The 14,588-nt window shown below is 35.4% G+C and overlaps 1 protein-coding gene across 2 annotated transcripts in view; it reads right to left on the reverse strand.

The window, feature by feature from the left end:
- The window catches only part of TBC1D23 (TBC1 domain family member 23), a 32,699-nt gene that overhangs the window by 17,843 nt on the left and 268 nt on the right, over positions 1 to 14,588 (reverse strand). For both annotated transcript variants that reach the window (XM_015820810.2, XM_015820808.1), the window contains exons 2-9: positions 9,015 to 9,126; positions 7,587 to 7,692; positions 4,706 to 4,910; positions 4,333 to 4,456; positions 2,922 to 3,046; positions 2,787 to 2,833; positions 1,810 to 1,913; positions 637 to 759 (exon numbers count right to left, since the gene is read on the reverse strand). In XM_015820810.2, the coding sequence (XP_015676296.1) occupies positions 637 to 759; positions 1,810 to 1,913; positions 2,787 to 2,833; positions 2,922 to 3,046; positions 4,333 to 4,456; positions 4,706 to 4,910; positions 7,587 to 7,692; positions 9,015 to 9,126 (946 nt within the window). The remainder of the gene's footprint in view (positions 1 to 636; positions 760 to 1,809; positions 1,914 to 2,786; positions 2,834 to 2,921; positions 3,047 to 4,332; positions 4,457 to 4,705; positions 4,911 to 7,586; positions 7,693 to 9,014; positions 9,127 to 14,588) is intronic.

The raw sequence follows: 14,588 nt of genomic DNA on the forward strand, positions 1-14,588 counted from the left end.
TATTATTATTATTATTATTATTAAGCCAAGAGGCTGAAACAATCTTTAATGCTCATGAAACAAGAGAGTATTTGGAGGAACTCTGGCAGCCCCTCCCCCCCGCCCGATTCACTGGAGAGGAAGAGGGAGAAGAGGGAGGGAGAGGAAGTAAAGTGTAGTCTGGCTTGAAAGATTTGTTATTATAGCCTATCTTAATAAAGCATAATGCAATACTTCCCGTGGAGTCCATTTCTTCATCTGCTCTACAGCAAATAAGAGACATCTTCTGTGTGAACCCAAGAAAAGGTGCATCTTTAAAGTAGGAGCTGATAAGTGCAGAGAGTCTGCTTATATCCCACATGAAGCACATTGGATTCAAACAGTTGGGTTAGCAGAACAATGTGTTAGAGGTCCTGATACGTTTTTTTTTTACAGAAATAAGATATTTAATAAGATAAATAACTACTATTCCCATGTGAGAAGTACAGCCTAACTATATTATCTGTATATAATGTTGAGCTGATAAATCAAATCATTAAATCACAGCAAAAATCAGAGATTCCGTTGTCTGATTTGCTAATATTATAATATTCTTAAGATACACTTCTAGATGTAGCAATGATTTTATTTTTTCCCATTTTGGGAATACTTACTGACCCCTTGTTGTTGATTTGCTTGAAGTATCTCTGATACTGAAACTGCAAGACACAAAGCTTGGCTCAAGTCTGAGTCATCATCCTTGATACCCAGTAAGCTGCTGCCAAAGAGACTGTGATTTTCCTATGACAGTAAGAAAAAAAAATAGTTATGATAAATATTAAAATATACGTAAAGTCAGCATATTAAGACCATGATCTTTTCGTAAGCCTTTAGATAAAACTGTTTTATAACATATATCAGGGCTCTTCAAACTTGGCCTTTTATGACTTGTGGACTTCAACTCCCAGAATTCCTCAGCCAGGCCAAGTTTGAAGACCCCTGACATATACAGAGTTATATACATATGATTTTCACATATTATTTGCAGGATTATACCTCGGTTTAGTCACATTCCACATCTTTTACATTTTTTTCTATAATTTTTTATGGAAGTTGTGTTATCCATAAAAACAGAAATAAAAGCCAGAATAAAAGGTGAACATCTTGTAACATGCCTCTTAAGCCTCAGCAGAGCAATTTATTTTCCAGAAACTTTTAATTGGGTAGGAAACAATATAATATTTAATTGTGCTTTGCTTTTGATAGCTGGGAGTTAATGAAACATTCTTTTGTGTTGGGTGATATTATGAATATACACATGTAGTTTGCTACCAGCTCTCTCTCTCTCTCTGGGTGGTGTACAATAAAAATATGAAGCTCATTTGTCACCATTGTTTTCTGGAACATTTGTTTCCCAACCAAACGTATATGCTTAGTAGTTCCTGGTGGCCTCTCATGTAAGGTACTCAAACCTGACTAGTACTAGCAAAGTGAATAGAAACTTATGTAGTTTTGAATCAATGTTTTTAAAAATCATTTGGGTTTGGCAGAAATTGCTATGGAATTCATTTTAAGCAACAGCAATCGATATTGAAAGAAATGCTGGGCATGCTATTACTTAATATCTATATCAAAGTCTGCCATTCTTATTGGATTAATTCATTTAATGAAGACTTAATGTAATTATATTACATATTTATTCCTCATGCCCTCATTCCAAATCTACCCTTTTAACTAGTCCATTCTTGAAATTTAAAGTACAATCATGCTGCTAAGATTGATGACAATATTAGTACACATCATGTGGAGGGCACAGAATAGAGAAAACAGCTCAATGTGCTTAGCAATTACCTTTCTGAAAGAAATTGGGGTCTTGCTACAATAATATTGTGCTAGGGAGAAAAGGTCTTCTATATCTTCTGTTTCCAAACTGGCAGGAGATTTTTCAAGAAAGTCTGAAATATACAAAACATTACATCAAGTATTACAAGATGATTTTTTAAAAGCACAAGTCTATGTTATTATTCTCTTTCAATCAATACATATGATTTTGTTCATGATCACGTTTCATAAAAATGGCTTATATGATGGATAATATAAAATCTCATGTAATAAAGGAGCAAAATGCTGTTGCTAACCCAACTTAGATGCTGCTAATGGCAAAGAGAGAGATTGTGTCCTGGTGACCAAAGCAATGTCTCCTTATCTTGTAATGTTCTTCCACATTACACAAATAACTGCAACTTCACTCATTCCTGGAACTTGATTAAAAATTGCTCAGATATGGGGAAGAGAAAAAGAGTAGTAGCAAAAAATTGTTCAAGATGTAAAGTGATAGAAAGAGAAAGAGAAAGGAATATATTAAATGCTTGGCATATGAGCACATATACATATTAGGATTCAATGGGCTTGTATTCTTTCCAGTAGCTCGACATATTTAATAGTATATTTCCCCAAAAGAAACATAGATTTGAGATAAAGAAGCCAGCGTATAAGAACTGAATGGACAGATAATAAAAATGTAAATGGTAGAACAGTTAACTGGAAAGAATTCAGGAAAAAAAGCAGACCAAAAAAAAGGAACCTTTAAACTAAAACAATAAGCACCTTTTGTAATCATTTTGCAGAAAAGTTCTATGATACAGTAGACAAAACATTCCTGCATTTAACCACCTTTTATTTTTGTGTCTGAATTAGTTCAATGTCAGCTACGTTAACTTTGTACAGATTTGTTTTTTTTTATATATGAAAATGTAGTCTTCCACATATCAGTAGGACTTCAGTATTACTTTGCCTAAATAGCAGTATATTAAAGGTGAAGAACTTACTCATAACATCTTCTTTAATATCAGATTCTGGTGCCAAGATCATTTCCCTGAAAAGGCAAATGGAGAAACATGAAGCAGGTGTAAAAAGAAAAGACTCAAGAGTAGCAGATAAGCAATTTAATGTTATATACTCACTTAGCATTAACAAGAATAATAAGCATTAAGAAATAAATGAAGAATGGATCTGCTAGCTGAAAATATCCATCCCATATTGTTTGGGTGACTTCATCTGTGCAGTAAGTTGAAAATAGGGACCCAAGCTGAAAAGTAGACGAAAAGGAAACTGAAGCAAATTTTAGTAATATAATTATATTTTAAAACTTTAAGTGTACAATTTCAGTTTGCAATTTAATCATCAGAAAGTGGGATTGACTACGTATATAAATTTGCACAAAATTATCACTGCACGTATTTCAAACATATACTTGCATTAAACAATATTTTCCTACAAACCTGGGCCATTAAAGAATGCTTAAAGTTTGAAAAAATATATACAGTTCTAAGAACTGGTCTCAGAAACCTGAGAGCAAAGAATATGCTCTAGCTTTTAGTTGTAACTTTAAAAGACAGTATTGTTTATGATGTAGGATAGCAAAGCAATCTAATGCATTTTATTTCTTGAAATTGCTGGCTGAGAAACAAGCCAGCATATGCATGATCATATGCATTTTGGTTTTTAACATAAGTAAATAGGGGATGTAAAGGTAGATTCAACTCAAATTAGTTTTTAAGTAGTATATTTACTAATATAATATTTCTGAGAATAGAAGACACGGAAGAGGTTTATACATGTATTTACAGTTGATCAGCTTTTTTATTAAGTGCAGCCTACTTTTCAGCTAAAGAGATTAAGCCACAGGAACATTTAAAAATAAATTCTGATTACAAGTAAATTTTAAAAATCCAAAAAGATAGACATTTATTTTATATGAAATATAAGTGATTCATCTTTATTAAATAGAGCATATATAACATATGGAAATTAAATATACTTCTTTATAAAATCTTTGCAATCACTAAGTATAACCAGTTCGATTGCACCTTACATAAAGATTTGAAGTATTCACCTATTAGAACAAAGTGACTTTCATATTAATAAGCCTCCTTCTTTGTAGGATAACTTTGTCATGCTTTTTTATTGTTTTTAAACAATGATTAAATATGTGTATTTGTGTGTTTTCTTACATGGCTAATACCAGACTAATAGATAGATCATAATAGCATTTCAAGGAAGTGCAACAAAAATAAAACCCAATATCTTTTACTTCTTGGGAGAAATTACCCTTGTTAATCAGACATTTCTGCTTGTCTGTTATGGGCCAACATAAAATAATTTCTGATCAATAGAAAGACCTCTTATGAACAAGTGAATTCACTGTAAGAACTTAATATCAGAAATCAGAATCTTATAACATCCTATCTGTAGTAGCTACAAAAAATTGTGCAAAAATGCATTCTTTTTGTTTAGGAGTTGTTACCAAGTGTGTGAAATTTTCTGTTATAGAACTTCACTTTTCAATATGTTTTCCTACTTTCACTTTATTACCCAGTTGAGTGCATATGAGTCCGGCGTCATCTTTTTTGTGTCCAGAAATGAGCAAAGTTCTGGTTCATGATATTGGAGGAGCAGCCTAAAGAGGTGAAATGGTCTGCCTTTCAGAAAACAGTCCCTAAAAGAAAGCAGTGATATAAGCAGATGAAATAAAAGTGATTGTACAGTTAAAAAAAAATCTGTATGAATGACTTTACCATAAAGATTTGTGACAAGGAAAAGATCAGAAGAATTTGATCTTCATAAGCTTATGATTAAAAAAAATCTAAACAAAAATGCCACCTTGATCAAAAAGGAAGGACAATAAAGGTGTAAGGTGATATCCATAAAATAAAAATTAAGATTAAATTTAATGCTCATACATTACCTTGGAATGTATTTGTTCATGATAGCATAGAAGCAGTTGTACAAGTCACTTCGTGAAAGTCGAAGATGAACCAAAGGTTTAAGGAGATAGGACCAGCTAAGGCTAGAACTGTATTTAACATTACGAGATTTACAATAAAATGTAATCACAGATTCAATATCCAAAAGTAATACTGACTTCTCCTCCTCTGGTACTGACAGCTGATCTAAAAAGAAATAGTATATAAGTTATGCATTATACACCACATGCTTTCCTTGATTATATTAGCCTGAGACCTTAATCATTCCCCAAAATTGGCAAATGATAAAGAGAAATAAAAACAAGAAAAAAAACAAGTTAAGAACAGTTTAGCTGATATTTTTTAAGAAAGAAAAACCTCTAGCACCAAAGGATATCAAACCATTTTCCATGGATATCAGAATGGGGCTCTAGTCAGTGGTGGGATTCAAATAATTTAACAACCAGTTCTCTCTGAAATCATAGAATCTTGTAAGAGGTGCACGTGTAAAAACCAAGCAAGGGCGGGGAAAGCTGCCCCATGCCCCTCGTACCTGCTTATTTCAGGGCCCCCGCACCCAAGCCACTCCCTGCTCGGTGACCTCCCCCCCCGGTTCAATGACCCGGCTGCCCGCCTGCCTCTTCCCTTTCACTTCTCTCCCAAGCCAGACTGCCATGCTGTGGAGGATGGACCTTATCCAGTCTCCCTCCGCCATTTCAGAGCCGGGGAAGTGATGGCGAAAGGCTCTGCCGCTGCTGCACAACAGCCGCATCTGCCGCTGGAGGGGCTTTCTTCGGTCCACCTCTGCTGCCCCCGCTTCGCCCCGCAGATCACCTGTCCGGCGGCAGCCTCCTCCTCCTTTCTCTTCTGCCAGCTCTCCCGTGGCTTGCGCCATCACCGACAGCTTACTGTAGCTTCCTTCACCTCCCCGGGTGTCCTTAAGTCTTCCTTCCTTCCTTCTTCTGGTCCGCACTTTCTTGCTGCCATGCATTGGCGGACCTCTCCCTTCTCCGTTCTGGAAATGGCAGCCCCGTTTTCTGCTGCTTTCCTTCCGGCAGAAGGGAGGAAAGGAAGGACGCTTCGTATGGAAGGATGCTAAGCTCCGGGAAAACTACTTCAGCTGGACCTGGCAAGGAAGGCCAGGCTCCCCTTCCCCGATGGTTCGCCAAAGCCCTTGAAACTGCCCCCCACCCCCTACTCCTTCGCTTTTCTGTCTTAAAATCCAGAGCAGATACTCAGCTTCTTACAAAAATCATACCAGTAGCTACGGTATCCTCAGCTAGTCAGAAGGAAAACATGTCTGCCCTGGATTTTAAGGCAGAAAACTGAAGAGGGGGGACAATTTCAAAGGGCCTCCTGGAGAAAAAGAACAAAGCTCTTCTGTTTGCCGTCTGAAGCGGGTGCAGAGGCCAACCCTGTGGGAAGCAGATCTGCTTCTCAAGGGCTTTGCAGAACCATCGGGGAAGGGGAGCCTGGCTTTCCTCACCCAGCTCCACATTGCATAGTTTTCCCAGAGCTTAGCATCCTTCCATACAAAGCCTCCTTCCTTTCCTCCCTTCTGCTGGGAGGAAAGCAGCAGAAAACGGGGCTGCCATTTCCAGAACGGAGAAGGGAGATGCCGGCCGATGCAGGGCAGTAAGAAAGTATGGCAAGAAAGTGTGCTGGCAATGATGGAGGGCTGGTGGAGGGATACCAGGGCTGGCGGAGGAAGGCTGCATGGGAGGCTTACACAGATTTATCATAACCGGTTTGTCGAACTCAACAAAAAATTAGGTTTCGGTTCTGCTGAACCGGTGCGAACCGGCTGAATCCCAACACTGGCTCTCGATCAAATTAAGCTCTTTCACCAACTGTTGTTTACTGAATGTCAGCATTAGTGAAAACTGTTTTGTGAACAATACCTGAGTAATAGCTTGATAGGATCTGACTGGGGAGAAAGAGACCTAAATGGAATCCCAGGAAGACACAGTGGCTGCAAACTCAGAAGCTAGCTATTTGTAGAATAGCCCTTCTTTGACTCTTGATGGGGTTTCACTCTGCCAGATAGAGTTGGTTCACAATCTGGAGATTCTCTGGATTCATAGTTTATGCTTGAACCACAGGTCGAGTCTGGTCAGAGCCTTTTGCTCAATTATATCCTGTACACCAGTTGTGACAGGACATTTCTAGAAAAGGACATTTCACTTTCATCCCTTGTGTGCTTACCACATTTTGGTTGGAGTATTGCCCTTTGATCCACTTGGGCTGGCCCTGAAGACCAGAATCTTTGGTTTGCTCAATATATAATGGCCCAAACAATTATGGGAATAATTAATTCACTATTACTGAAGCTGCATGGCTACCAGTTGCAATTCAAGTACTGTTATCATTTTAATGTCCTACATGGTTTAAAAGCTAGACATCTTCAAGGCCACCTTCTTTGAGATGAATCTGCCTGTCAGGTTGCATCTAATATAGAAGGGTAGCTAAGGATCCTAAATCTGAAAGAATATCATTTATAGAGACTCCATGCTTGAATTCTCTGTCATGCCTCTAAGAACAGCATATCCTGGAATATTTGGACCAGCCCCTCCCTATTACATTTTAAAGACTATTTTAAAGAAAAACATTTAGCAATGCTTAACATGCTGTTATTCAAATGGTGACATATCAGATTGACTTTTTATACTTCTATTTTGCATTGTTACATATAAGCAGCTTGGAGTTGTGGAGAGCCATATAACATTAAATAAATGTAGCATCTCTGTACCACATTTCAAGCAGACTTAACACAGGTATTTGAGTTTCAGGCATCTCGGGGATTGGATAAAAAGATAATTATGCAGAGAATAAATATTATAGATGGTTTTCAGCTTAACAATCAAAATATTATTTCAGACTTACCAACTAATTCTTGACAATCTTTGTGAATCAGTGATTGTTCTGGCAGATCTAAACAACCATCCCAAGATGCCAAACTGTCTCCTTTCCCTACAACATTTAATGCAATCTAAAAATAAATATGAAAGGAAGTAAGGAAGAAATATTAAATATCTTGACTGCAATGAAGATATGATTCTTAAACCAACCTCATTAAAAAAAAGTATTCCAAAAGATATTATTTCACATATATATAGTGAAATCATTGACAACTGGCTCTTTATAATGAATGATGCAGAATTTATCATTCTTGAAAAATCTGCATTTAATATGTAAGAATTGTTGATCAAACTGAATGTATGCATTCAAGTAACATGCGACACTCTTTAAAGTTAGTATTTGAAATGTCTTATATTTCCTATACTTTTCTTTATTTATTATTGAAGTAAACTGTTATCTCTTGGGTTTAAAGAGAAACTGCAGATATAACTGAATAAATGTAACAGTTTTTCAGCACTTATTTAAAAGAAAAGCCATTTCAGAAAGCATGTGCTAGGACTGGAAATATAATGTAATGGAAAAGACTGTAATTAAACCATTTCCCCAAAATTATTTTTGTATTTGAAATTAAATCCTCCCAAGGTTACTCTTCCTCTGAAATCAAGATCTTTTTACTGATGTTGCAAAAATAACTTTGATACAGTTATGCTATATCAGACATGTCAAACTCTCAACATCATGTCACATAACATATCGGGACCGTGTTGCCATTGCCGGCAATGGGGTGGGTGCGGCTTCCGGATGACGCGTCCGGCCCACGGGCCGGCAGTTTGACACCCCTGTGCTATATGGATCAAGAAACTTTCAAAGAAAGAAAGATCAAAGAAGCACACAGATCTTCTCCAAACCCAGTTACATTCTCAGATTTCCCTTTTTAAAGTAACAGTTTGGCTATGTTTTATTTATGTAGTGCATGGTTTGATTCTAAAAGTGAACATCTTTGTACTGAATTTGCATTTGAAATGATTTCCTTGAAACACAGATGGCAATTGCAAAGTTAATTAAGTAAATATTTTTGATGCATTGGTATATACAGTTTATATGTAAGATGAAATATAATTATTACAATTATTATTAGATTTATATGTCCTATCCTCAGATAGCTTACATAGCAATCTCTCCTCCAATGTTTCTTCATAACAACAATCGTGAGGTAAGTCAGCTGAGAGCAAAGACTAACCCAAAGTCATGAGCAAGATTCTATGGCTATGGGTAGTTTTCAATCTTCATCTTTCTGATCAAATACCTTAACTGCTATATCACTTGTCACTGATATGCTAACATTAATCATTTAAAAAAGGAAATAAAATGATCCAACATGTTGTTCCTATCTTTTCTCAACTACGTAACTCAGGAAAAATATCATTTTCCAATTAAGTAAGAAAAGTTTACCTTCCAAACTTTGGCTCTTAGGTGTTCAGGCAGAGATCTTCCTTGGATGATGTTTCTAACTGTTTCAAGATCACAGCCTCCTTCTTCCAGAGCTTCTGCAAGGTCATTTTCCCTACAAAAATTGAGTAAGATTATATGTAGTTTTAAGATAATGATGATTTCAACTTTTGAAACATATCATATCTTAGTACCAGCCTTATTGCACATAATTTGAATCATAAACGAGTAAGATGAATCTCATTTGACACAAAAACATCTTTATGGTTTAAACTTAACTTCAGTGGGTATTACTTCTAAAGAAGCATTCAGATTGTGTTCTCATTTTACATCTAAAAGTAATTCTATAATGCTATTAACTTAAGTTTTTAAAAATGGAAGCTAAGTTCTTACTTAATAAAAGTTAAAAACACACATTCTGCTAGAGAGAAGTTCCTGGAGGATGGGTTCCAGCAGGAGTTGGAAAGCTCAGAAGACTAAACCTCTGGTCCTGGTGACTGACCCAATTGGATTCTGCAACATTACCCCGGGACACTATATTTGCCGTCAGTTGTAAAAGTTAAAAAGATGTGCCTTGAAAATGGTACCACAAAACTGCTGGGTGCAATTCAAAGTCCTGGTAGTATTCTAATAAGCCCTTCATGACCTGAATCTTTGTGGGATAAACTCCCCACAACTGTTTCTGCCCATTCAATAAGATCTGACAGGGTTGGCACCCTGAGTCCCATCACTTAAATTATTGTCTCCAATGGGAGCTTGAATTTGTGCCATTTCTCTTCATATCTGCCTTTGTCAGTCCTTTTAAGCAGGCCAGCACAAGGATTATATGAATGAATTTTGTTTTAGGTACAATAACAAAAATTTAAAAGTCTATTCCTTCTACCCCATCTTAAAGAATAATAAAACTGGGCTATTTCAAGTTTCTTTTTATCATCTTTTCCAGGACTTAGTTTTCCTTTACAGTATTTTCCCTTCCTTGTTCCTATCATACTTTCTTCAAGATTCTCTCTGCATTCCTTTATAGCCCCATGGAAGCAAATTTCCCCTGTCTCCTGGCTTGTATAGCCCAACCTGCTAGCCTTCAAGAATGAAATTAAGACCTGTCTCTTCCAGTAGACTCCAAGCTAGTTTTATGTGTGGTCTCACTAAACACCAGCAATGGTATAATAAATCTGATTAGTTTACCTCCCAGCTTGTTTGTTATTTAAAGCTTGTTTTCAATAATTTAATAAAACTGCTTTAACCCTTCATAAACCACACAAAATATCAAACAAGTAAGTAGCCTTAGAAATCTTATTACCCAAAAAATGTTTTTGAACATTTAGTTTTCCACACATCTACACACAGAGCACCACTCTAATGCATATCTAAGAGAATGTAATCCAGGGCTATAAAATGATTCAGATTTAAAGGTGATTCAAAGCATAAATGTGTCAGGGTACAAATCGTACTTGTTGATAACATCTAAATAATATGTCATTTTCTAAGTTTGACAGCTGAGTTATGTAAGGTTGAAAAGAGAAGCAGCTTCTTTATTTGAAGGAAAGAATCATACAGGTAGTTCTTGACTTATGACCATGCATTTAATGACCTTCAAAATTATGATAGGCCTGAAAAAAGTGACTTAATACTGGTCCTTGCACTTACAACCATTGCAACATCCCTGCACTCACATTATCCAAAATTGGTGCTTGGCAACTGGCATGTATTTTTGACAGTTGCAGCATCCTTGTCTGGTTCCAATCTAGGGTCACATTTGTGACCCTCCCAAGGGTCTTCTGACAAACAAAGTCAATGGAAAAAGCTGAATTTAATTAATGACCATGATTTGTTTAAATAACATGACAAATAAGGTTATAAAATTTGGGGCAACTCACTTAATATCATGACTTAGCAACCAAAGTTCTGGTCATAAACTGAGGACTACCTGTATAGCCTTTCAATCATCTTTTCTGAAGGCTAAAAGAATCAAGCTCCTTCATACTTTCTTTATTGGCATTACATTCAAGGAAAATGAATATTTATTTAATTCCAATTATTGATTGCAAAATAGATAATTCATATTCAAAAAATTGCAGGAAATGTAACAAGGTTCATTTTCTTTCCACAGTTGAGGGCAATGTCATAAAGTTCATTCAGCAAAATGATTTGCTGTACAATGAATCAAATCTTAAATATTCAGCCAGCTATTTTACCTTATATTCCTACAAAATATAGGGTGTTGGCTCTATAAATAATAACAGCTAACAGTATATTTATGTTTTTTATTGGAAATTACAAATAATTCCTTCTTTTAAAAAATGATAAACTAAGCTATGGAAATTGTCAATATAAAAATACCTTTGTTTTCAAAAAAAGTTTGATAAAGAATAATTTAATCTAGAAAACAGTTATGTGTGGAAAATTCTGCATGTGGATTTGAATTACTTTCCAAATTTTGGGTTTCTCTTAACACAATAACTCTTAAGTTATTATAATGAATCACAAAAAAGTCAAATAAGGACAGATTTTCTTAAATTAGAAACTCATATTAATTGTTCATTATGATGGATGATACTTATCATTTGATGCAATGCAAATTATTGATTTGCTTTTATTAATAGTTAAAATGAACATTAGAATATATTTATACACTATACTAATCTAATGTTATTTTTTAAAGCTTATGCCTCTCTTTTATTTCTTTAAAAAATAGTTTCCTTCTTCTTGATTGTGCTTTTAAATATCTGTTAAAATAAAATAGTAAAAAATCCTTTCTCGTCACTGGGTTTAATTTCTAATCAAATGATTATCTTCCTTGTCCTTCTGTCAACCTGATTTCTCTGAATCCTAGCATGATGTGTGAACCCAGACATATATTGAAATGAAAGTTTTATCCAGCAATATGAAATAATCAGAAAAAATGGGAAATGTCATTCATTCACAATTATTATGGTAAAATATTTATAAAAATTTGGCTTTACCTCCCTGACACAAATTATACTTGATATGAGATTTGATTCACAACTTGATAAATAATGCACTATGCAGAATTAAAATAAGAACTTATGAGAAATCATTTATGAGTAATCAAGGAGAAATAATTCTAGAAAGACTATTAAGACTGGAGTTTGATCTCCCCTGACTTCCCATTTAGTACTTCCAACATCACAGTGCCCTTTGATACTGACTAGCAGCCTTTATTTAGGTTGCAATAATTTAAAAAATGTCTACTCAGCTTATTATACAGGACTTAAATTTTCTTTGAGTTCTCACTCAATTACCTGATAAAAGCTATGTTAACATGACCTAACCAATTCTGATCATACTTAGCTTATTTTATTATTTTATTATTCTTATTAAGATACCTCCCATTTCACTCACACTTGTACTTAGGACTGTTAATGTAGACTAGCAGATGAATTTACTATCAAGTACTTCTCTAGCCAGAAGACCAGACAGGAAATTCTGGCTAGAAGGCAGGATTTAAAATTTCTTCCTGCCCTTTGGGGAATACCCCACCCTTTCAGTCACATGTACTGTCTTCAGATGGGTGTGGTACAACTCTTATTTTATTGTATATTCCACTGAAAGAACAAAAGGTTGCAAACTATTATAGCATACAGGAACAGAAGAACACGGTATAACAGCATAACACAAAATTTGCATAAATTAAACGTATGAGTCCAAGATACATTCAATAATATAGAACAATGAGTGAACATCTATCTAAGCATGAAAGAATGAGACATTTCATTCAACATATGGGACATAAAATCCATGGAAAAGCAGAAAGGGCAGTGAAGCAGCAAGAGGAACTCAAACAATACTGACTGAATAAAAATGAAGTTCAGATTGCTCATATCCAGCAGGCTTTCCTAATTTTCTTACAATGTATTTTAGATGGTCATTCTCTAATTGTTTAGACTGCTAGACATTTCTGGGGAAATGCTTACGAAGAAATTTAAATATGTGATTTGATATAGCAAAGACACCAACAATTAATGGAAGCAAAAACTAAGAACCACTGTTATCTTCACTGTCCAGCTTTATGAGAATCAACATAAAACACATTTAAGGCTCTGATTATATATAGAAACTTTATATAAAAGTAGTAATAAAATTTACTTCAAGAAAATTCATTTTATTGAATTGAGAGGGGATTATTTTAAAGAAAATCTGGTTAGAATCCTGGTTAAACTCCTGAATCCTATCAGACAACTAACTTGAATAAAAGGTCATCAAAATTAAAATAAGATATGAAACTACTTATAGTTTGTACTGAAGGTTACTGGGAAATGAGGCTAGACCAGGCATGTCAAACTCACAACGTCACATAATGAAATGCGACGTATCACGACTTTTTCCCCATTGCCGGCAATGGGGTGGACGCAGTTTCGGTGTAACACATCCGGCCTGCGGCCCGGCAGTTTGACATGCCTGGGCTAGACTATGGACTTATTTTGATAAAACAGTTGACACCTGGATAATCACAAATGAAAAGAACTGCTTTGCTGATCTAAATTCAGAAAAGCCAGTATTTGAATTCAGAAGCAAACTTTGGAAATGATGGCATTTTGAAGGATACCTGCTCCATAGTAATTAGAGATCTAGCATGTCTTCTGGACATGACATCCCATTCAGCAATCATTGCCAGCTGAGTGTTTAAATACTGGAAATACAGCTAGTCCTCGACTTAGTGAGAGATCAAAATAACAGTGGCACTTTAAAAAGTAAGTTATGACCATTTTTCACACTTATGACTGTTGCAGCATCCCCTTGGTCATATGATCAAAATTCAGATGTTTGGCAACTGGTTCATATTTATGACAGTTGCAGTGTCCCAGGGTCATGTGATCACCATTTGCGACCTTCTGTCAAGCAAAGTCAATGGGGAAGCCAGATTCACTTAACATGCATGTCATTAACTTAACAACTACAGTGGTTCACTTAAAACTGTGGCAAAAAAGGTTGTAAAATGGGGCAAAATTCACTTAACAAATATCTCACTTAGCAACAGAAATTTTAGGGTCAATTGTGGATCGAGAACTATCTGTACAGATTCAAACCTTTACTCAGCCATGAAGCTCAATGGGTGGAATAGGTCCAGTATACTTACATATGCAGATCTAAGTGAAACATGATTTTGAGTAGAAACTTTGTATTGCTCCTATTGTTAGAAGTCAGAAATGTTGCTGCTCTACTCCAAATCATTAAACCATATTATCATACAGGCATCTTAAAATGATCAATAGAATTAGAAGATTCTATCTATTTCTCTATCAATCATCTTTTTACTTGGAAAAAGTTTACATTATAAATACAGTAAATACTGTGATTCACTCAGCTTTCACCTGTCATACTTGTCCATTAATTCTGGTTCCAGTTTTGGCGAGACAGACAATCTTTTTTGCAGTTCATCAAAAAAGACTTCAGCCTTAATGGCTGAACTTTAAATGTGAATTTTAAGCTATTTCTCTTGCCCTTGTTCTTATTTAGAAACAAGAATAAATACATCAAATGAATCAGTCGTTCTGAAAAGTCGTAAGGATTTCCCCAGGAATCATGCTTTGTAGAGATTCAGACACTTTGGAATCT

This window comes from Protobothrops mucrosquamatus, unplaced genomic scaffold (assembly GCF_001527695.2).
Source record: "Protobothrops mucrosquamatus isolate PMUCROS unplaced genomic scaffold, P.Mucros_1.0 scaffold1186, whole genome shotgun sequence".
Classification (NCBI taxonomy): Eukaryota; Metazoa; Chordata; class Lepidosauria; order Squamata; family Viperidae; genus Protobothrops; species Protobothrops mucrosquamatus.